This window comes from Dendrobates tinctorius, unplaced genomic scaffold, assembly GCF_039654945.1.
Source record: "Dendrobates tinctorius isolate UK_male_01 unplaced genomic scaffold, ASM3965494v1 ptg000314l, whole genome shotgun sequence".
NCBI classification, from domain to species: Eukaryota; Metazoa; Chordata; class Amphibia; order Anura; family Dendrobatidae; genus Dendrobates; species Dendrobates tinctorius.
The window spans coordinates 2,740,527-2,764,746 of record NW_027361981.1 but is presented as its reverse complement, the minus strand read 5'-3'; the positions used below and the strand labels follow the sequence as shown (position 1 = coordinate 2,764,746).

Here is a 24,220-nt window from a genome sequence, read left to right as displayed (position 1 = left end):
AAGCACCAGGGAGGCACTGACCACTCCAAGCCCTAGCAGGGAGAATATTCGCCTGGGCAGAAGGAACAGTCCTCTCAGTAACGGCAATCCACCTACAAGATTCCCAGAACGTGGTAGTGGATTACCTAAGCAGACAGCAGGTCTGCCCGACAGAGTGGGAACTGGACAAGAAGATTTTTTGTCAACTGTGTCATCGATGGGGGACCCCCAGTATAGACCTGTTCGCAAGCCGAAAGAACTCAAAGGTCTCCAGATTCTACTCCCTGAACCCGGCAGACCACCCGGAAGGCGTAGATGCCCTGAGCCAGGCCTGGGAAGAGCCCCTCTTACGCGTTCCCACCACTGGCGCTCATACCGGCGGTACCCAGGAAGATCCGCAAGAACCGCGCAAAGGTGATAATGGTCATTCCATACTGGCAAGGAGAAGCTGGTTTCCCCTACTAGGAGCCATGGCAGTGGAAAACCCAGTCGAGTTACCTCGGAAGAAAGACGTCATCCACCAGGGCCCGATCTGCCATCCGAATCCAGCAAGACTCCACCTCTCGGCGTGGATCCTGAAAGGGACATCCTGAAGGCAAAAGATTTATCAGATCAGGTCATATCTACCCTACAGGCCAGCAGGAAACCGGTGACGTCCGCAATCTACCGGAAAGTATGGAAGAGATTCTGTCTGGACAGTGGCAAGTCCGATCTTGTGGCGTATATCCCTGACCTCCCTAGTATACTAAACTTTCTACAGTCAGGATTTAATAAAGGCCTTAAGCCCAGCACTTTAAAGGTCCAGATTTCGGCCTTGAGCTCCTTCTTTGATTACCCGTTAGCTTCTTGTCCCTGGGTATTAAGATTCGTAAGGGCCACGCAACGTCTTCGCCCCACAGTTAGGCAGCTCACCCCGCCTTGGGACCTTAGCCTGGTACTCAGATTCCTATGTAGGTATCCCTACGTCCCCTCTAAAGAGATGACTATCTCAACTCTCACTCGCAGAACGGCCTTCCTTGTAGCCATTACCACGGCCAAGAGAATAGGGGAAATCCAGGCCCTGTCCACCAGAGACCCATATCTCCAGATCAGAGAAGATTGTATAATCTTGAGATTAGATCCGGCATTTATTCCAAAAGTAGCCTCTTGCCAAAATATAAATCAGGAGATAGTGTTACCATCCTTCTGTGACAATCCCCGTAATGAAAAGGAACAGTGTCTTCATTTACTGGATGTGAGATGCGCGGTTATAGACTTTTTAGAGGCCACCAGCAGTTGGCGTATTGACCCAAACCTGTTCGTCCTTTTTGGGGTAAATATAAGGGGAAAAAAGCCTCTAACGCATCCATCGCAAGATGGATTACTTCAGTAATCTCAGACGCCTACCAAGCAGAAGGCGCCAACCCGCCAGATACTTTAAAGGCCCACTCGACAAGGGCAGTATCGGCCTCATGCCTCGGTTGCTCAAATCTGTAGAGCAGCAACCTAGGCCAGACTTAATACATTCTGCAAGCACTACAAGCTCGATGTGCTATCTGGTCAACAGACCGCATTTGGGAGAAAGGTTCTCCAGGTAGTAATCCCACCCTGAGGAGGTGCTTTGGTACTCTCCATGGTGCTGTCAGGTGGACGTCCTGGAAAATAGGTATTAAACCTACCGGTAATGATGTTTCCAGGAGTCCATCCTGATAGCACGGGTCGTTCCCTCCATGTTTATGTTGTGTCATATGCTGTAATATGATTGTATCATTAAAGTGTTACTTGCATTATCCATGCTGTGGTACTTTTTAAATCACTGAGGGAAATGGGGTGAGACGGGACCTTTTAACCTCTCGTGTGCTTTCCTGTCCCTGTAAGGAGGAGGAGGATGTCCTCCATGGTGCTGTCAGGATGGACTCCTGGAAACATCATTACCGGTAGGTCTAATACCTATTTTTGATCGTGCGTTATTGCACTTTTTGTTCGGCAGTATGATGATAAAGCTTTATTTTTTGGTTTGTTTTTTATTTTTTAAGGGGTTCGCTAAGAGGGTTAACTAATGGGACAGTTTTATAGGGCGGGTCGTTACGGACGCGACGATACCAAATCTGTGTACTTTTATTGTTTGTTTGTTTTATTTCCAAAAAATGAATTTATTAGGGAATTTTTTTTTTAAATTTATTTAGCGATTTTCTTTATAAATTATTTTTACACTTTTTTTTTAAACTTGATTACAATGTCCTAGGGGGGACAAAACTGTCATGTGACAGATCAGCGATCTGTCACAGGCAGTGCAGAAGGCTTCCTCGCGCCTGCGCTTTGCAGGCACTGAGGAAGCCGGCTCCCTGCAGGCCCCCGAAGGTCCCTGCTGTCATCCGGGGACCTGCAGGGAAGGAGGCCCCCGCAGCAGCGCTGCACATCGCGCTGCTGTGGGTGTCTCAGGGAAGCTTGGAGGGAGCCCCTTCCCTGCAAATGCTTCCCTAAACCCCCGGTACACTGCGATCATGTGTGATCGCAGTGTGCCAGGGGTTAACGTGTCGGGGGCGGTCCGTGACCGCCCCTGACACATAGTGCCGGGTGTCAGCTGTGATAATCACATGGGCGCCACTGATCGCTATGACGTACTATCCCGTCCCTGGGAGTTAAGTCCCAGGGCACATGGACGGGATAGTACATCATATGGCAGAAAGGGGTTAATATCCATGTAATGTAACCTTAATATATGCATAATTCTCATTCGGTGATATCACCATGTCCAATAACCTTATGTAATAACGTGCGCTATGTATACCATGTACTGTATTATCATTGTGTTCTAGCAGCATCACTCTTGGTCTTGGATTGAGCTCTCATGGTTTACATATGATAAATATATATAGAGAGAGAGTTGAGCGACTTGGTCGGATCGGGTTTCGTGAAACCCGAATGATACAAAATTTGAGTCGGATGAAACTGGTCCGACTAGGACAAAAAAAAGTCGGAGTTTCGTCCGAAACTCGACCCCAAAGCAAGTCAATGGGGAATAAAAGTCGGCATTGAGTGGATGAATGTCATCCGCTCAATGCCGACTTTTATTTCCCATTGACTTGCATTGGGGTCGGGTTTCTGACGAAACTACGACTTTTTTTTGCCCTAGTGTCTCTCTCTCTCTCTCTATCTATATATATATATATATATATATATATATATATATATATATATATATATATATATATATATATATATATATATAGTTAGTGGTGCAGTGACCACTATGTCCACTAGGGGGCGCTGTGTGGGTGTCCCAGGATGGGCCTACAGGCATATCCGTTGTGGTAATGGGTATAGGAGGCTGAAGGATCGTTATGTATCTCAAGGTGGGTGGCCTTGAGATGAAGGCTTGCTTATGTGCTGATCAGCAGAGCTGATCTGTCGTTCCAATGTGTCAGGGAGAAGCCTTCAGATGATTGATGAGACGGGCGGGATCAATCATCTACAAATCCACCCAGGGGTGTGTTTAAGAGTGTCATAATAAAGTATATGTTGATGAATGCTTGAAGGACCTGAGATGAGGTCAGAGTCATGTGACCCGTTGGGCGTGGCTACGGACCATATAAGGTAACCAGAGTTGGTCACTTGAGAGAGAGAGCGCCTGGATCTGATTGGGCCATGTGGAAGGTCCCGGGAGGCCTATGTGGTGAAAGGTGTGCCACCTTCCTGAAGACCACCTGCTGAGGCTGCTGACCCAGTGAGGTCTGTGGATATTGGCTGTATGTGAGGACGGATAAGCCTCCTGTGTTTGCTGAGGCTCCAGGACTGAGCCTGAAATCATGGACACTTATGCTTGCTTTCGCCTGAGCTAAAGGCTATTCCTTGTGTTATGTGCTGCTTTATGGGTTATGAAGCAATAAACCCTATGAACTTTAAAGGAACGTGCCTCCTGATTGACTCCCATTGCTCCTGAGCGAGTTGAATCCCATATATATATATATATATATATATATATATATATATATATATATATATATATATTATATACTTGTGTGTGTGTATATATATATATATCATAGTACAGCAAAGTCAGGTATGGATGGGTTAAATCCTAGAACTGCAACAGGTCTTGATTAGATACACCTGACTTCTTTTTACTAAGAACCGGTAAATAGGTTCACCTTGTTTCAGTCTGCTGGTGAGTGTCCAGCCGAAATGTGGTCTGTATCTGAAACTGAGAAAGAAGCCCATCTCTGAATGTAGACTGCACGGGTCAGCTAGGAAAGCTGAGCGGGGTCTGTGTGTTGGAGCTGCAGAGTAACGTGTAAAAAGCTGCAGCCTGTTCAGTGTGACCTGTGGATGGAGTTGAACACTTCGGAGACATGTTGTCAGAAGTTTATAGACTAAAAGAACAGTTTACATTTTACTCAAAAATATACCTATAAGGCTACTTTCACACATCAGGTTTTCGGCGTCAGGCGCGATCCGGCGTCGTGCCGGAATGCCGGATCCGGCAAATGTTTTGTAAAACCTGATGTGCCGGATCCGGTTTTCTGCCGGATCCGTCTTGTTCTTGACAGACAAAACCGGATCCGTCTAATCCGGTTCATCCGTTTTTCTATCCGTTTTTCGACGGATTACGCCGGATCCGGTTTTTAAAATTGACCCTTGTGGCCTTCCGAACGGGATTGGCTACTGGAAAACTATATATAGCATGTTCCTACAGCCCTTCTTTGACAGGTTGTAGAGAAGAAAGTGCAGGTTGGAGAGAAGAGCAAGTTACTGGCGAAGATGGATGTTGTCATTGGAAATATTACCACTAGAAGTTCTGTGACGGTTTCAGTAATGAGGGACAATTTTGCACTATACTTTGTCACCTCAAGGCAGAGTACACTGGCAGGATGACAGAGTGTGAAAGATTTGTGCCCTAACCAAACTTGTGTACCTTCTGGACCAACAGTATATACCTTTGCCAACCAAAGTTGGCTATATTGTCATGGTCTTACTATTTTTAGCTTTAGGCCACAGGTGTGTACCTGGTTGTGTTTTATGCAAAGTATTTCACCTTTTAACAAAAGTTGTGTACATTGTTAGGAAATCACCAACAATAAACACAACTTTTTAGGTGAAATACTTTGCTTCAAACACAACCAGGAACACAACTGTGGCAAAAAGCTAAAATTTACCCACAGTTATATACCTGGTTTTGAATACCTTTTTACCTTTGAAATACCCTGTATTTAACCTTTTTTTTAAACATAGTTCGCCGCAGAAAGAAATGACAGACAACCATTGTGAAACGATAATTTAACTTTTATTTAAAATTTTTTTTTTTTTTGTAAAATGTTTTTAAAGTGCAAAAAACTTTTTTAATAAAGGTTTTAAACCCAATGGGCATTTTTATTAAAAAACACACATTACAAATCTGTGTAGTGTGGGGTGGAAATACTGCTGGAGGGGCTGCGGGACACTTCGACACTGGGTGTGTGGAGAGAGGACTGGGATCGTGGTGGGGAAGGAACAGTTAGAGGTGAAGGTGTGGAAAAAGCTACAGAATGGGTGGACATGTGGGAGGCAGAAGAGGTGGTGGGCGGTGGAGTGGAGGGTTGGGCAGGGACTGTAGGAGCAGATGATGTTGATGGAAAGTTGTATGGGGAAGGAGTTTGGTACGGGGAAGGAGTTTGGTAGGGGGCAGGTTCCTGGAAGTGGGGAGATGTCTGGTACTGGGGAGGTTGCTGGTACTGGTGAGGTTGCTGGTATGTAATAGGAGGGGGAGGATGGAAAGTGGCTGGAGGGGGTGCAGATGTAATAGGAGGGGGAGGATGGAAAGTGGCTGGAGGGGGTGCAGATGTAATAGGAGGGGGAGGATGGAAAGTGGCTGGAGGGGGTGCAGGTGGAGGAACTACAGTGGTGGGAGGTGGAGGTTGGGAGGTAACCTGCTGTAGAGCACCGTGGCACGAATGCATTACATGCATCTGCTGGGTAGGAGATAGTGTTGCCATGCGCTCCACAACAGACCTGAAAAAGGTGTGGTTTGGCGAAGATCTTGCTTCTGAATGCATGGTTTGCAGAAGTGTCTTCACCTCCAGAATGCTGGAGTTGATCTGCTGAAAGCCTGCGGAGATTTGCTCTGACAAGACTTTTAGACAGTTCTGGAAAGATCCTTTCAGATGCAAGAACTCTTGCGCATAACTCTTTTCCTGACCCCTCTGCCGCTGTCGCCCAGTACCCGCAGGTGTACTAGAGGTGGCAGGGGAAGAAGGGTGGGGTAAAGGGAAAGCGATCTCCTCACCAGCAGCTTCATGTAATGTAGGCGGCCACGATGCTCCTGTGCTGGTGGATGGGACAGATGGGTCGAATGTGTGGGAAGGCTGGGAAGGTGCAGATGTACCGGGGCGGTCGAAGTGTCCCTCGGTGCCGGTCTCCTCAGGGATCGCCTCAGAAGGGTCCAATCGTGCAGGCTCCCGAGTGCTGCTCACCGTGCTGTGGAATAAAGAGAAAAAAAAACAATTAAAATACTGACATGGTATGGCCCTGGCTGAAAAAAAAAAAAGTTACATCTAACATTTTTTTTCACATGTGGTGTGTAATATTTACCTTCTAGTGACCATTGTTTCCCGGAGGAACGACAGGGCTTGTGCGTACTTGTACTTGCTCCTGCGTCCTCCAGATCCACTCGGGGCCCGCATCTCTTTATTGAACTCCTTCTTGAAACGATCCCTCACAGACCGCCACCGATTCACAATTCTGTCCCCTGAAACGAGAAAGGAGTGGTTAGTATACAACATCAGTGTTTCACAAACTCCAGTCCTCATGGTCCCCAGGGGTCATGTTTTCAGGATTTCCATAGTAAATAGAAATCCTGAACACATGATCCGTGGGGACCACGAGGACTGGAGTTCGGGAAACACTGGTTTACATCAAGCAACCGGTACTGTATATACTTACGCTCTTTAATCTGGGCCCGAACATCGAGGTCCTCCCAGCGGCCCACAAGGAGCGAACAGATTTCCTCCCAGAGTCGTCGGGTAACGATAAGGTCAGAGTGGCGGCGGTCAGCCATATTCCAGAGCGGCTCCCTTTCTCTGACGAGATCGATGAGGTGGTCCACATCGAGTCCTCCATCCTCACCGTCAGAGTCGGGAGCACGCTGTGAAGGCTGTTAAAGAAAAAGACAAAAATAACATAATTAGCCTCCACAAAAGAAATGAAATAAAAAGTGCAAAAAAACAAAGCAAAAATATTTATACTTACACGCTGGTGACCGCCGCGTTGCTGTCGCCGACGACCCTGGGAGGCACTGCGAGGACCTCTTGGCCGAGCACCAGATTGGGAAGACTAGAGAAGAAAACAAAAAATGTTATGTCTTTGGATGTAGGCATTTGTTTGCTGTGTGTGGTCTGCAGAACATTGTTTTCTATGTGTTGTGTGTAGTGTGATGTTGTGTTTCTGCGTTTGATGCAAAAAACTTACCAATTGTGAGCCCACTCCAGGTGTCTGTCCACCCCTTCCTTCTTCTTCTGGGAGCTCCTCTTCATCTTGTGATTCCTGTTTTGAAATAAAAGGCAATGAATAGACATATAATACAGAGATGATGGATTTTGGAAATAAAAACTTACCGTCAAACGCTGACGATGCGAGGGAGGGCTCCCAGAAGAAGATGTGCTGTCCTGTTGATGGCCAGACTCCATGGCTGTGAGTATTGCTGCTGCTGTTGCTGCTGCCAGTGATGCCAATTCTGCTGCTGCTGCTGCATCTCTTGGGCGGCTGTTGAATAAAGAGAAACAAAGGGCCAATGAATATCTTGATATTCCATGGCCCTAGTTTGGAGGAATGGGGGATTTGATAATTACCGTCTCTCATCTGCTGCTGGACTCCCCTCCTCAGCATGTTCCATTTGCTGCTCCATTTGGGGTGGTGGTGGTGCTGATGGTGCTGCAGTGGTCTCCTGCCTTCTCCTGCTGTGCTTGGTTGCTTTCTTGGGTGGCATATTGGGTGTGGCTGTGGGTCCCATTGTCTTGCTTTTATATATGTCTTGTGGGCAGAGCTACTGAGCATGCTCAGACCAAAAAAAACGGATCCGGCCACCGGATCCGGCTTTCGCCGGATCAGGCTCATTGCGGCGCTCATAGGCTTTCATTGTGTGAAAAAGCCGGACGCGCCGGATCCGGCGGGTCCGGCTTTTTCGCCGGAGACAAAAAACGTTACAGTAGCCGTTTTTTCCAGACGCCGGATCGCGACACATTGCCGGATCCGGCGAAAACCGGATGAAACGCATGGCCATCCGGCGCGATCCGGCGCAAGTGCAAGTCAATGGGGGGGAAACCGGATCCGGCATTGCATTTCGCCGGATCCGGTTTCTGTCAAAAGCGCCGGATCACGCCTGACGGCGAAAACCTGATGTGTGAAAGAGGCCTAAAGAGAAAAATCAGACAAACTGAACATTTGAAAGTGGTGTCTTAATTTTTGCCAGAGCTTTACATATACTGATAGAACAGTGATTTTATTAATAAAAAAACCTCCAGGAAGCAGCTCAGTAAGTAATACGTCGGGGCTTCTGTTCTCACATTATGCTGCTCACAGATTATGTAGTAAAAATCTGTTGACACTTTCCTTTTAACTGGACATAAAAAACACATAAAATGGCAAATCTAAAATTGAATAAAGCAAAGCCAACACAAAAGTATTTGTGTTTTCTTTGAGCATAAAAAGGAATGTTTCTGGTTAAAAAGAAAAAAAGAAAGGTATGCGAGTGAAGAAGTATTTGACTAAGGGCGCACTCACATCTGCGTTTAAACTCGGCCAGTGCATTATGATAAAACTCGCATTGCACTCTCTGTAATGTTAGTCAATGAGGCAGTGCTCATTTGCGAGTTTTTCCTCAATTGGAATTGGGGTGAGGAAAAATTTTCAGCATGCTGCATATGCCCACTTGAAACGGCCGAGACTCACCAATGAAATTCAATGGGTGCAAGAAAAAAAATTGCACAGCATACGGAGTATGCGTGTGCCCTGCGATTTTACACACCCTTCTCATAGGAAAGCACGACATTTCGTGAGCCAAGTTCTGGAAATTCACAGCGCTGAACCGTCAGAATACAATAGAAGAGATATAAAGATGGAATAATAGAAAGAAATGATGTGGGGGTCCTCCTTATTATTCTTAAACAACTACAGGAAAGCCAACAGCTGGGGATTGGTGTTTGTAGCCTGGGAAGGTTGTTATAAACATGGAGCTTCCAAGCTATTAATATCCGCTCACAGCTGTATACTTAACTTTTACTAGTTATTAAACTGGGGGACCCCATAAAAAATAACCTTGGGTCCCCCCTATTAATAACCAGCATAGGCTAGGCAGACACCTGCAGGCTGACATTAATAGCCTAAAAAGGGGCCATGGATATTGGACCCTCCCAAATTAATAACATCAGCTCTCAGCCACATCAAAAATAGCACATCTATTAGATGCGTCACTTCTGGTGCTTAGCCTCCGCTCTTCCCACTTGCCATAGTGCTGTGGCAAGTGGGGTAATAGTATTGGGGTTAATTTCAGCTTTGCATTGTCAATTAACATCAAGCCCATAGTCAAATGTAATAAAGACAAACACATAAAGTCCTTTATTTGAAATAAAAACTCCCCAACCCTCTTTTATCCATTTGTTAATATCCTAAGAAAAATAAAAAAACAAAGAAATCCTCACCTGTCCATTGATAATCCATTTGTCCCGTGACGAGCCCAACTCGGCTTCATCTGGATGCTGTGCTGAGCGATCACATAAAATGTGACCACTCAGCGTGGCATCCAGGAGACACTGAGCTGTGCGTGCAGAATGTAGATTCGGTGCCGACGAGTACTGAGGTCAGTAAGGTGACTGGAGTTCATAGCTGATAATCTCTGGTAACTTCACTGATGTCACCGCTCACTGCGTGAGAACTGTTCTTAGAATGGGAGGGAGCCAATATCCATGTCCCCTTCCTAGGCTATTAATATCAGCCCACAGCTGTCTGCCTAGCTTATGCTGATTATTAATAATAGGCGGGAACCCACATAATTTTTTTGGGGTTCATGCCTTGTTAATAACCAGTAAAGGCTAAGTAGATAGCTGTGAGCTGATATTAATAGCCTGGGGAAACTGCATGTTTATTACCCCCTTCCCAGACTATAAACATCGACCCCCAGCTGTCTGCTTTCCTTCAGATGGTTAAGAATAATATGGGGGACAACACGCCATTTTTTTTATTTTATTTAGTTAATTATTAAATACATGTACCCGCACTGCACTGATTATATACAGTATCTCAATGTTATCTGTCTATCTATCATCTATATCTTTATATAAGATATTATTAGTTAATAAACTAGCTTGAAATGACAGAGAATTACTGTTTGTAAAAGCAGATGTTAAAAACGCATTGCATACGCATGGCATACGAATGTTAGGTGAGATTAGGTGAGGAAAAAAATGTGACACACCAACTTTTCTGGCTGAGAATCTCCGCTACTTTTTATATGCAGATATCAGCAAACCCTAAATGAAAGGCTGGTCATGCAAAACATGGGTCCCATGAGAGATGTGTGAGGATTGGGTACGGTCTAAAATTCCTATGCCAAATAAGGCATTTGTTGCTAAAAATTCAAATTGGTAAACAAAAAAAATAATTTTTATGTAGGCATTTTTTGCTTTGTGTTTTTTTTTTTTTCTTTTTTCTTTCTAATTTTAGGCCAGATAAATAATTATATACAAATATTCATATCGTTTTATTACCTCTTTACCGCTTTATATCAAGCTGGCTTGAGTAGAATTATTCCTTGCAGACCATTAATATTATTATCCTCATTATGCTGTGATTGAGCTGCCTTTGTTTTACATTTGATTTTTGTTTTCTGGATCTTGTGCCCTTTCACACCTAGTTATTTGTTATATATTAGACACTTACCGTACTTGTTTTTAATTTTTCCCATCATCCCTCTTTTCAGATTCCTAACTTTAACCTATATCCTGATCCATTGCCGATGCCCCTGTGACCCATGTCTGAAGTCCTCCAAGGTTAGAATCCCTTCAGAGTATTTTGTTTGGTCTTTCCCGCTATGTTTTATGGTTTCCATATGTTTACTCATTATTTGTGTTTTATTTCATCCCACTTATTTCATTTCAGCATTTTGTGTACCTTAGTTATGATCTGTCGCCAGATTTCACAATACAATCTGCATAGATTACTCACTAGATCTTAGACCTAATTACCGTAGACTGTCATTTCAAAATACATGTCAGAATTGCTGTATCATCCTATTTTGAAAGTTTTACTACAATCTCTGCCCAACTAGACTAATGGTCCGCTCCTCGTTGTCCCTACCTCCTGGCCGTTGCTGAAATCTCACACTGCTGAGGACAAGCTACGACTGTCAGTCAGCCTGGGTGGCTAGAGACTGAATAAATTGATCTCTTAGGCTGTGTTCACACACGTTTTTTTAGCGGTTTTTACTGCGGTTTTCACTATAAAACCGCTAAAAATAAGCTTCCCAGTCATTTCTATGCATTTTGCACTTTTTGTGCACATTGATGCATTTTTTTTTTACCGCGAAAAAAACGCATCGCGGTAAAAAACGCAGCATGCTAATTAATTTTGCGGATTTTTCCGCGGTTTTGGCTTCTTCCATGCATTTTGAAACCACTGAGGAAAAAACCGCATCAAAACCGCATCAAAACCGCGCAAAAACCGCAGCGGAAAAAATAGGTGCGGTTTCTGGGAAGGGAGTCAGGTTTTCAAGCAGAAATTTTCTGCTACTTGTGCACTTAGCCTTACGCTTTATAATCTAGACTCCCACCTTTATCTGGATGCATAAAATACTCATTTTAATATCAGATTTCCATGGCCATTTTTCCATGGACTTTCAAAGTAAGAACACCGGCTTCATATTTATTAATGTATGCAGTTTGTATTGTGAAATCTAGTGATAGATCCTTTTTAAGTATCACTAAAGTCATGTAGTGAGAATTTCCAAAAGTTCCTATTAGATGGTCATGAGTTATTAGAGGGTGGTCCCTGGTCAGGAACCTCTCTAGCTGCGAAGCCAAGGCATTAGTACAAATCTTTCCTTATTGAAGATGTAACACTTCCCAATATCATTTGTGTTGGCTCATGTGAACAGGTCTGTAAATGAGCACCAATCACCTTGTATAGTCAATCCGTGCGCGTTACTGAAGCTAAAGCGGGATGTCTAGATGCGCCTTAATCCTCATTCAGGCATCTGATTTTCGCGTTCAAGTACTATCCTTGTTTTTCACGGATAGCACTTGTATCTGTAATAGCCTGTGAGGCCGTTTACATGTCCAATTTTTTACTGTACCCTCCTCATTTCCCCCAACAAAGAGTGGTGACCGCATCACAGTATGATTCTCCAACTCTAATCCCCACACAGCCCTCCAGACAGTATAATGGCCACAAAAAGTCCTCCATACAGTATAAGCGCTGCACATGGTGCTCCATACAGTATAAGCGCCGCACATGGTGTTCCATACAGTATAAGCGCTGCACATGGTGCTCCATACAGTATAAGCGCTGCACATGGTGCTCCATACAGTATAAGCGCCGCACATGGTGTTCCATACAGTATAAGCGCCGCACATGGTGCTCCATATAGTATAATGGCCAAAAAAAGTGCTCCGGCTGCACATACAATGCTCCATACAGTATAAGCGCCACACATGGTGCTCCATATAGTATAATGGCCAAAAAAAGTGCTCTATACAGTATAAGCGCCGCACATACAATGCTCCATACAGTATAATGGCCACACATAGTACTCCATACAGTATAATTTCCCAACTACAACATAACAATACTGTGTATTTTTGGTCACACTTACTGTGCTGTTGACTTTTTGTCTTTTTAAATTCAAAGGTTCAATGTCCTTCTATATAATCATGAACTCTTATGGGCGTCATCAAGGGTGGTGGGATTATGCAGAACCAATGTGTAGAAGCAAAATATAAAGCCCCGTGGGTATACTACATTCCATGGTGGAAGTTGATTCTAGAGTGGTCCGAGGATATCTGAGCTTCCAAGTGTCATCTTTTATGAAGAGGGGTTGGGAAAGGTAGCTAATGACAGATAATTTATACAGAAAATTAATGTTTATGGCCAACCTTCCGACTAGGTTCTTTACAAATTTTTGGAAAGTTGGTTGATTTTCAAGAAAGTCCAAAGCCCCACAAAATTGGCTAAAATAGGAAGCATTGTTCAGTTCCTTATGTGCCCAGTATAGTGAGAGGTATTCAAGTAATGCCTTACAAATCCATCATTCTATTATAGATGTCATTTCCTTTTTGCTTGTGAGGAGAATAGCACTTATTACTGAAAGAGCTGTAATCAGGACTCAGAAATTGGCGGTACGCTTCATAAAAATGCAATTTTATGCATAATTTCACTGTTGCTTGACATTTTCCCATGTTTGAAGTACCCACACAGGTAACAATTTTATGCATTTTATTTGAATTATCCTTTTAAAATGTTCTCCATTGAATAATATGCCGATATACAGAATTCATTTGGCATGATATTATCATGCATTTTATAGTGTGATCATGTTTTAATGGTGTTTTCCTTATTATTTACACTATATGGTACACATTTCTACACTTGAAGAATCCCTCATTGGAAAATAGTCACTACAAATATTATAACAATATTATATATAAATACAGTTATATATATATATTAATTATATACACACAAATACTAAACTTTTGCACAGTGCTCTGTGTGCGTATATATATACAGTATGTGTGTGTGCATATGTTTTTGGCAGATGTGGAAAGAAATGCCGCAACATAAGAATGCTATAAAAAATGTAAGAATAGATTATTTTTATTAATTAACAAGCTGAAAAGCGAATGAACAAAAGAGAAATCGAAATCAAAACAATATTTGATATGGCATACATTTTTTTAATCACACTTGCACAAAGTCAGGGATTTTGTGTCGTCATAGTCAGACGTATGAGTAATCAACTATGCCAAACAGATAAGAATAATCATCACTTGCTAAAGTATGATGTAACACCGTTATTAACAGAAACATCCTGTGTATGAGGCTTAATCTAGTTAAGGAACTATGCTACTTAAGTGAGGTTGTGGAAGACGGTTTCATATCTCAGGTCATGCTTCACGGCAAGGCTGAGCACAGCAACAAGTCACAAGGTAGTTATACTGCATTAACAAGGTCACCGTTGACAATGATTTCAGAGCATACTGGAATGTGCTGTTCAAGCTTTTTTGAAGACGCACCAAGAAATGGGTAACATTGAGAAACATAGACACAATGGTAGCCAAGGAAACACTTCATTCATACTATCCTTTGGAATCGGAAGTTGTCCACCAGTGCCATCAGGTCAGAACTGGAAGCAATCAATGGGACCCAACTACACCTATCTGTTGTTTGGAGAAGTCTGGTCAGAATTGGTCTTCATAGAGCAATTGCAGCCAAAAATGTCATACCTTTGACTTATACACAAGGCAATGCAGTTCAACGATGCACAAAAACAGAAATTGGGTGGAGAAAAATGTCAGCAGATGCTCTGGACTTATGAGTTAAAGTTTGAAAAATTTAGCAGCTTGTTGCTGAAGGGCTCGAGAGTGGTAAAATAATGAATGTTTGCAGGCAACAGTGATAAATGGTGGAAGTTCTTTCCAAGTTTGGGGCTGGAGTTAAGTCAATAGTGTTGGGGATTTGGTCAGGATTAATGATGTCCTCAATGCTGACAAATATGAGCAGATACTTATCCATCATGCAATTCCATCTGGGAATCGACTGATTGGCTTAAAGTTTATTCTGCAGCAGTAAAACTACCCAGATATACAGACAATGTAAGAATAATACGAAGTCTGGAAGTGATGATATGGTCCCACAGAGCCCTGATATCACATTATCAAATTTGTCTGGGATTGCATGAAGAGATGAAAGGATTTGCACAAATCTACAACCATAGAAGATCTGTGGTTATGTCTTCAAGATGTTTGGAACAGCCTCCCTGCTGAAAACTGAGTACAAGTGTAGGTAGGAGAATTGTTGCCACACCAAATATTTAGATTTTTCTTTTGTACATTCACTTTGCATTTTCTTAAATGATAAAAAATATACTATTTACCATTTTTAAGCATTCTTGCTTAGCAGCATTTTTGCACAGTAATGTAAATAGTGGGAAATTGGCTGTAGGCAAAATGGAATAATTACAGAGTAATAACAGTGACAAAGGCATTCTGTACAAAATAGGCTTTTCTTTTTGGTGTTCAAAACTGAATGCAAAACCTTTACGCAAAACAAATTAACCCTTGCTTGGCCTCAGTCTCTTAAACAGAAACCTTCTACCTCCATGTAATGGTATGTGCATATGATGTATTCTTCAGGTGTCTTCACCACAGAAACCGCCTGAAAAATGTATCCGAAAGTGCTCATAAGAGTGAACATCAGCATTCCATCTAACAATGGCTTGTATCGCATTCAGGCTATTGAATGTCTTCTAACCGCTTCAAGAGTCTAAAAATGCCAAAGGGTTAAAAGTAGTGACATGTACATCCTTCTGGCACTTTCCGCTAGCATGACTCTCCGTACTTTTACAATGCAAATCAATGAGAAAGCACAAAAGACACAGAATCTACCTATATACGAAATCCCAACATGCGTACATACATAATGAGATTTATTTACTGATATATACCGTAATTGATAGATATTGTTTGTTTGGGATTGATGCAATGTGACAGTTGATTGCTGGTTGGACATTGTCATGGTCTGAACTGCCCCTATACAGTGTAAATGGCAAGGGAATCTGTGTCCATAAAACGGCCGTCTTTTTTATGAATGATTTTGAAAATTATATTTACCTGTGTACTAGAATACCTAAATATACCGTATATTTATATATTTGATAGGAATCATGCATTTATATATAGCTGACAGATAAATCCTAGTTATACATTATTCACATATTGTAGCTGAAATGACAACCTTATAAACCCTTTCTACCCAATACCCCTCTTTTTTAAAAAATAAGCTCATTCCCCCGAACGCACATATTCCAATTATATCTAGAAGATTATCACTGGTGTACAGAGCTAAGGCCACTGACGTGCGCATTTGAAGTTATGTATTGGGAAACTAAGTACAAAGACATGCACGTAAGCGTCCTAGTTGATGCGCATTGAATCATCATTCTGACATACGCAGTGATGGGTTAGCCACTGTACAGTCGCCGCCACGTCATGGCCCCTATCCGAATTAGGTCGAATGACGTTTCAACTCAATGATGCGCTACGATCATTGGCCATTGAGGTCCGTCCCTAGGGTGTATGCTATGGAGAGACACGATGTACTAGGAGTATTGGTTGATTGGCCTTGTGGACAGCTAATGGAACCATTCAATAACTATTTTCTCTTAAGACCGTGGCGCTTATTGATGAAGACTAAGAATTAGACACGGGCATCTGATCGGTTGAATTTACAAGAGCTACTATTGCTTGGCTTATGTTGTGAGGTCACAACCAGTCCTTTATAAGGACAGTCCGTCTGCGATCCTGCTCATCATAGCCTCATTTCCCAGTTTGTTGAAACATGTTGGGGGAGATTAATGGTTCTTCTAATTGCATAGGCAGGTATAGACTTACAAGAATACATTTAGACTAGGGATCACTATATTCTGATGTGGTCCGCGGCCACACAGAACGGTTATACCTAATAGTGTGAGTCTACTAATACTGGGAGGTTCCTTTCAAAATTCAGGCTACCTTACTATAGGAAGTCTCTCTCCTACACTATGTGCTTTTAATACTATATGCACCTTTGCTAATTAATTATTTAATAAAAGTTATGTTTTAATTTAGGTCTTTAGTTTAGGGGTTCCTTTTGCCTTCTGCAATATGTAATTTAGTAACCAAATACCACTACACTGACTAACAGTGATTTCCTCCTAGCCTAAGGGTATGTGCACACTTTTTCATCTTGTTGAGTTTTTGGTGCAGAAACTCTCCAAATTCTCCCCAAAAACTTAAAAATGTCCTCATAAACTTTCAGTTCTTCTTTTGCACCAAAACTCACCAAAAAAACACAATGTGCACACAACATTTTTTTGTGAAAAAATAAAATGCAAAAAAGAAAAAATTGGCTGCATTGGGTAAAATTTAAACTTTTTTTTTCTGTTATCTTTATCAGTATGATTAGCAACATAGACAAAATTAATCTGTATTTCTCAGTATATATTTGGTGGTGTTAGTAGTTTGGTCTGGTCAAAAATATTCACGCATTTCCTAAATTCGGATATATGCTTTTTTGTTATGTTTTCAGTAATAAGTTATCATCACTTTGAATGACAAGCTATGTGTTTCTTTGTTTCTTCTAGTCGACTCAAGTGTGGAAACACTGCCAATGTTTATGGCAAGCCACAGTGCCACAGACATAGTGAACAGGAATGGTCCAGTTAGTCCTCCAAACACTTTGAACTTGAGATCCTCTCACAATGATCTGCTAAATGCAGATGTAAAACACACTGAAACTAAGAGTGACACACCTCCAAAATGCCGAAAAAAATATGCATTAACCAACATCCAGGCAGCCATGGGTTTGTCTGACCCAGCAGCACAACCCCTTTTGTCAAACAGCTCTTCAAATATTAAACTGGTGAAGAATGGAGAGAACCAGTTGAGAAAAGCAGCCGAACAAGGACAAGACCCAAACAAGAATGTTAGCTTAGAAGATGGTGTCAACAGGATTTCCGAAAAACTAGAAGGAAAAGATGAAGAAGATCCAGAATGTGCAGAAATCCTTCCTCTACTTCCCAGAAGGACCAAGAGCTTCCTTAATTATTATTCTGATCTTGAAACTTCCAGAGACCTTGATCAGAGTCTAGCTAATGGTCATGCAGAGAAGGAAGAGGAAAACTCCATATGGATCACTGGCCAAGGTCCCGACATCATTACTAACGGTGAAGTGCTGCTGTCAAAACAGGACAAGACTCCAAGTCCTGAGGATAGTCTTGTGCCAACAGAGTCATCTAGTCCAGAGACTAAAAAAGACCATCCAAAGACTGGTGCAAAGACGGACTGCGCCTTGCATCGCATACAGAACTTAGCTCCTAGTGATGAAGATTCCAGTTGGACTACCTTGTCCCAAGATAGTGCATCACCAGCAACTCCTGAAGAGACAGGTAAGTCAGAAAATTGCATTTTCTAAAAGCAACATGTATTCTGTATTTATGTATTTCCAGAAATTTAATTTGAGACTTATATTTTTTTTATAGATCAGTTTAGTGTGTATGTAGTTTGGTGGTTTGTGAGTAAGAACACCACAGGCAGTACAGTTCATAATACAGTAGCAAATTTGGCCATTTAATTTAATCTACGGGCAGATATTTTAAGCTTGTACCCTAGAAGCCGACAATGTGGCTGCTATGTAATGCCATAAGGATTACCTGCTAGGAATAAATCCAAATATCATGGAAGGGAAATGGGCATCAAAACTCATCAAGTTCTTGTACCCTGGTGGAGGCCCATGGAATACATTGGTGCTAACTATCACCAGAAGAGGCCCCAATATCAAGAATTAATATGGTGCTTTGTACACTTCTAGGCTGATAGCTTTGTGTCATGTGTTTTTATCAATATTAAAGGGGTTTTCCGGTCAAGTGATGTTGTTGACTGGTCCGAAGGATGGCTCATCAACACCAGATCGGTGGGAGTCCAAGATTCGGTACTCTCCCCGATCAGCCGGATATCAACATTGAACAGAGCAGGGCAGTGCATCTCTGTTCAATGTGTAGTGTCCACTGCCTGGACTTTACTGCAGAGCAAATCCTATATTGCTTCCTCAACGATATCACTTTAATGAAGTTGTAACGGTATTTAATAGGTTTGCGTCTAATGTGCTTAGCAGGCAGATGTGTAGAAGAAGCGGTTAACTACAGTTTGAGGATTATACAGGAATGCCCTGCACTTACTGTACTCATAAAACCCACAATTTGAGCTGGTACAGACAAGACATTTCCTAGGAACCTCATAGTACAAGGAGCCAGAATAAATCAGTTTTAAGCTTTTATCAAAACTTGAAGAATTTGGAATGATAGGAATTTTTCGTCTACATTAATGTGAAGTAACCGTTTTACCCCAGGCTCCAGAGCGATAGCAGGAACATAGTCAAACAAGTGAGTACCTGTCCTCAGACAGGAGATGGTAACAAAGCCACTGACGTCCCCTCCATGCTCCATTTTAGCACCTTCCATCCTGGTATAAGCTGTGCTTACATATATACGTAGGGTATTGGCATTATCATTCACTGGACACATGGCTGTCATCCTACTCTGGGATCCCCTCACCATGGATTTATTAGGATTCACAGACTACAGAGTGATGGCAAATGGTGTGCTGCAAACCGAAAGCGTTTCTTTGAAAGGGATCTTGTCGTGTGCAAAAAATGCTATTTACCTGTGGATATAGGGTTAATCTGCGGGTAAATAACATTAAAATGCTGCCTTCGTGAAAGCATGGCTATCGGGAGGAAATATAATTACCGTATATCAGAAAATCGGAGTGTGCGCGGAGCGACTACAGTGACCCCTTACTATACTTTGAGCAGATGCACTGTACCACGAGCTGTCAATCAAAGTGACTTTTATTTTAATGCTATTACTTGCAAATTCATTTATGTCTGCAGGTAAATTAGCCTGGTAATCCTGTGCACCCAATGTAAAATGATGTGTATGATAATGACCCATAATCAAAGTGGTGATGTTTCAGTCCAAATGAGGACCTTTCTCAAGCTCGAAAAAGCTCCTCACATGCACTGAAACATCGCTACTCCCATTATGGGCCATCACTATAATTTTTTTCTATTTTTCTACACTGGAGTGCCGGCTCTAATTTTTAGATATTGCCCTGCAATATATCTTAATGGTACAACTCCACACCTCTGCTTCCTGTCTCATCTGCTGACTATCACCCTGCAATATATCTTAACCCCTCTCTGACAAGAGACGTACTAGTCCATCCATGTGCCCTGGGACTTAATTCCCATGGACGGAATAGTATGTCATAGGCGATCAGCCGCCATATAGCTCCATCACCGGAAAAATAAAAAAGTTATAGCTCTCAGAATAAAGTGATGCAAAAATAATTATTTTTTATATAAAATAGTTTTTATTGTATAAAAGCGCCAAAACATAAAAAAATATAAATGAGGCATCGCTGTCATCGTACTGACCCGAAGAATAAAACCGCTTTATCAATTTTACCACATGCGGAACGGTATAAATGCCTACCCCCCCCCCCCCCAGAAATTCATGAATTGCCGGTTTTTGTTCATTCTGCCTCCCAAAAATCGAAATAAAAAGCGATCAAAAAATGTCTTGTACCCGAAAATGGTACCAATAAAAACATCAACGCGTCCCGCAAAAAACAATACCTCACATGACTCTGTGCGCCAAACTATGGTGAAATTATAGCACTGAAAATGTGGTGATGCAAAAAGTTTTTTTTGCTATAAAAAGTGTTTTTTTAGTGTGACTGATGCCAAGCATAAAAACCGGCTATAAATAGAAATCAAACCCCCCCTTTATCACCCCCTTAGTTAGGGAAAAATACTAAAATAAAAAATCCATTTCCATTTTCCCATTCAGGTTAGGGTTGGGTTTTGTATTAGGGTTGGGGCTAAAGATAGGGTTAGGGCTGGGGCTAAAGTTAGGGTTAGGGTTGAGGCTAAACTTGGGATTAGGGTTAGGTGTGTGTTATGGTTAGGGTTGGAGTTCGAATTGGGGAGTTTCCACTGTTTAGGCACTTCAGGTGCTCTCCAAATGCGACGTGTCTGTTCTCAATTCCAGCCAATTCTGCGTTGAAAAAGTCTAACGATGCTCCTTCCCTTCCGAGCTCTGCCATGCGCCCAAACAGTGGTTTACCCCCACATATGGGGTATCAGCATACTCAGGACAAATTGTACAACAACTTTTGGGGTCCAATTTCTCATATTACCTTTGGGAAAACAAAAAAATAGGGGCGAAAAGATCATTTTTGTGAAAAAAAATGATTTTTTTATTTTTACGGCACTACATTATAAACTTCTGCGAAGCACTTGGGGGTCCAAAGTGCTCACTACACATCCAGAAAGGTTCCTTAGGTGGTCTACTTTCCCAAATGGGGTCACTTGTGGGGGGTTTCCACTGCTTAGGCACATCAGGGGCTCCCCAAACACGACATGTGTCTGTTGTCAATTCCAGCCAATTCTGCGTTGAAAAAGTCAAACCGTGCTCCTTCCCTTCCAAGCTCTGCCATGCGCCCAAATAGTGGTTTATCTCCACATATGGGGTATCAGCGTACTCAGGACAAATTATACAGCAACTTTTGATGTCCAGTTTCTCCTGTTACCCTTGGTGAAATAAAACAAATTGGATCTGAAGTAATTGTTTTGTGAAAAAGCGTTAAATGTTCATTTTTTTTTTTTTTTTTTAGAAAAATATTCAGAATTGAGAGTCCTCAGTGGTTGATACCTTTTAATGGATAACTGAAAAGATGGTAACAAATTGCAAGCTTTCGAGACTACTCAGGTCTCTTCATCAGGCATAGACTAATACAAAATCTGAAGAATCACATATTTATGCACAACACAGAAAAAGTGCAATAGATAAGACATGTGACGTGAAGCAGAATTATCATTATGGGAGATGGAGAGACATAAATATTGGACCAGTTCATAGATAAGGAGTCTGGATGTTTTATTGTCCTCTGATTGCGGTCTTGCTTTAATTATTGTTAACGTTGTTACTTATGACTGTTTGAAACTGTTAAACTGTAAAGCGCTGCGGAATATGTTGACGCTATATAAAGATTATTATTATTATTATTATTATTATATGATAAATATGAGAGATAGATAATAGATGATAGATAGATAATGTCATGGTTAGGACATGGTTAATGTCCTGTTCTCACAGGGTTAACTTTTGCCGGCCTCTCTTTGGATCTGGGAGGGGTATTTATACTCACTCCAGATTAGAATTCCCAGTCAGCTATAGAATTCCCTGTCAGCTATACTGTTATTGTGGCTGTGTGTCTGACCCCCCTGGTGTGCGTGGATACTGCATTGCTTGTTTGATTCCCGTGTATGACCCGGTATGTCCCCTTACTCTGAACGCCGTCTCTCGTTTTAGTATTATTGTCTTCTCCGGTTCTGACCTCCTGGCTTGGCTATTGTTACTCCGTTACAGTTTGTCCCTATTGTACCGTCCATTGCCCGTTCTGGTTTTCTGATCTATTGCTACGTCCTGACTATTCGCTCTGTCTAACCCTTTGGTACTGTCCTGCTATCTCGTGCTTTGACCCCGGCTTGATCTGGTTTCTGTCTCTGTCTATGCCCCTTGGTAACTTGTCCTGTAGTTACCTTTCTAGGAGTTTCCCTGCAGCTCCTAGCTCTGTGGAGCTTAGGTCACGCCCCCAGCAGTCATGTGCTTCAGGTCCTGATAGTCTGAAGCACGCATCGTCACCACTGCTGTCCCACTCCACAGGTATCATTGAGCACTGTTTTTGTTCTCAGGACACTTGCATTGGCTCAGTGAGCAAGTGCAGTGCGGTGTTCCTGACATTATAGCTGACCATTTCAGTTTTTTTTTCCTCTGAAGGAAAAAAAAAAAAAAGTGTGTTATCCTCATGGATCCCATACAAGCTTTGGCTGATCAGGTCAAGCACCTGACCCAAATGTTCTACAAACGTAATGTGGAACAGCGCACGATGGCCCATACCCAGCAACAGTTGATGGATACTGTGCAGGGGGCTGTCGCTGCAGGGGCTCCTAGTGCTGGGGATAGAGATGTATCATTGGCATCCCCCGAATCTCCGGTCAAATTGCCAGACCCTTTCTCAGGGGATAAAAGGGAGTTCAGGTTGTTCAGAGAAGGATGCAAGCTTTTTTTTTTTCTCTGAGGCCCTGCTTCTCCGGGGATGAGTTCCAGAGGGTGTGGGTCGTCATTTCCCTACTTTGGGGGGCTCCACAGGCATGGGCTTTCTCTCTCTCTTCCTCTGCTCCGGAATGTATGTCTGTAAATTTGTTCTTTGACGCTCTGGGGCACATTTATGATGAGCCTGATAGAGTGCGTCTGGCAAAGGATATGGTGATGAGTGTGACACAGTGGAGGCACTCTGCTGAATGTTTCTGCTCAGAGTTTAGACGTTGGACGTCCGAAGTATCATGGAACAACGCCGCCCTGAGGGGGGTTGTTCCGCAGGGGCCTGTCTGACCGTCTGCAGGATGCTCTGGCATTACATCCTCCTCCTGATACCCTGGAGGACACCATGATGCAGGCGGTCTGTATGGACCGGAGACTCCGCGCTAGAGGAATGATGCAACAAGAGTCTCCCTTGTACCCCAAATTGTGTGACACTGCACCTGTATCTGAGCCCATGGAGGTTGGGTCAGTCTCGGTTAAGGAGAAAGAGAGAAGGCACCGTAGAGACAATCTACTATGCTTTTACTGTGGAGCCTCTGGACATTGGAAAAGGAATTGCCCCTCCTGCCCTTCTTCAGAGAAACGACTGAGTCTGGGCAACAATCGAGGAGGTTGTCCAGACTCCCAGGTACATTTTTTCTCACATACAAAAATGGTGCTCCAGGTTGAATTGGAACTTGCTGGCGGTCCTGTTATGACCACCGCCTTTGTTGACTGTGGTTCCTCCATTAATCTGATTGATGCCCAAGTTGTGACTCTTACTAAGATAGGGACAGTCAGGTTAAAAGACCCTGTTAAAATTGTGGCTGTGGATTCATCCCTTCTTACCCAGGATGGAATTTGTTTTATGTCCTGAAGATTTTTCTATGAAAGTGGGTTCCACTCATGTGGAAAATTTAAGTTGTTTCATTATGAATAATCTGCCTACAGGACTGGTATTGGGAATGCACTGGTTACAACGCCACAATCCTCTTATTGATTGGGTGAAGGGGGAGATCACCCGATGGGGATGTAATGATAATGGTCTGTGTTGTAACCCGGTTCCTTTTGTCAATCCGATAAAATCTGTATCTGTGTCATCTGTCGGTCTGGAGGGTATTCCGGAGTACCTGAGAGACTTTGAAGATGTGTTTTCCGAAAGCGAGGCTGAGGCGCTCCCACCACATAGACCATATGATTGTGCTATTGATTTAGTACCTGGAGCCAAATTACCCAAGGCTTGTTTGTTTAATTTGTCCGGGCCTGAGCGCCAAGCTATGAAAGAGTATATCAAAGAAAGCCTTCGCAAGGGGCATACTCGGCCCTCGGTCTCAC

At 42.7% G+C, this 24,220-nt stretch overlaps 1 protein-coding gene across 10 annotated transcripts in view; it reads left to right on the top strand.

The window, feature by feature from the left end:
• Positions 1-24,220, top strand: part of APBB2 (amyloid beta precursor protein binding family B member 2) — a 432,059-nt gene that overhangs the window by 161,391 nt on the left and 246,448 nt on the right. For 7 of the 10 annotated variants that reach the window (XR_012227058.1, XM_073561132.1, XM_073561128.1 and 4 more), the window contains one exon: positions 17,324-18,127. Coding sequence is in view for 9 of the 10 variants with exons in the window: in XM_073561132.1 (XP_073417233.1) it covers positions 17,324-18,127 (804 nt within the window). In the remaining variant the exon portion in view is untranslated. Of the gene's footprint in view, positions 1-10,906; positions 10,977-17,323; positions 18,128-24,220 lie in introns of all 10 variants that reach the window. The other 3 variants (XM_073561136.1, XM_073561135.1, XM_073561133.1) reach the window with 1 other exon arrangement.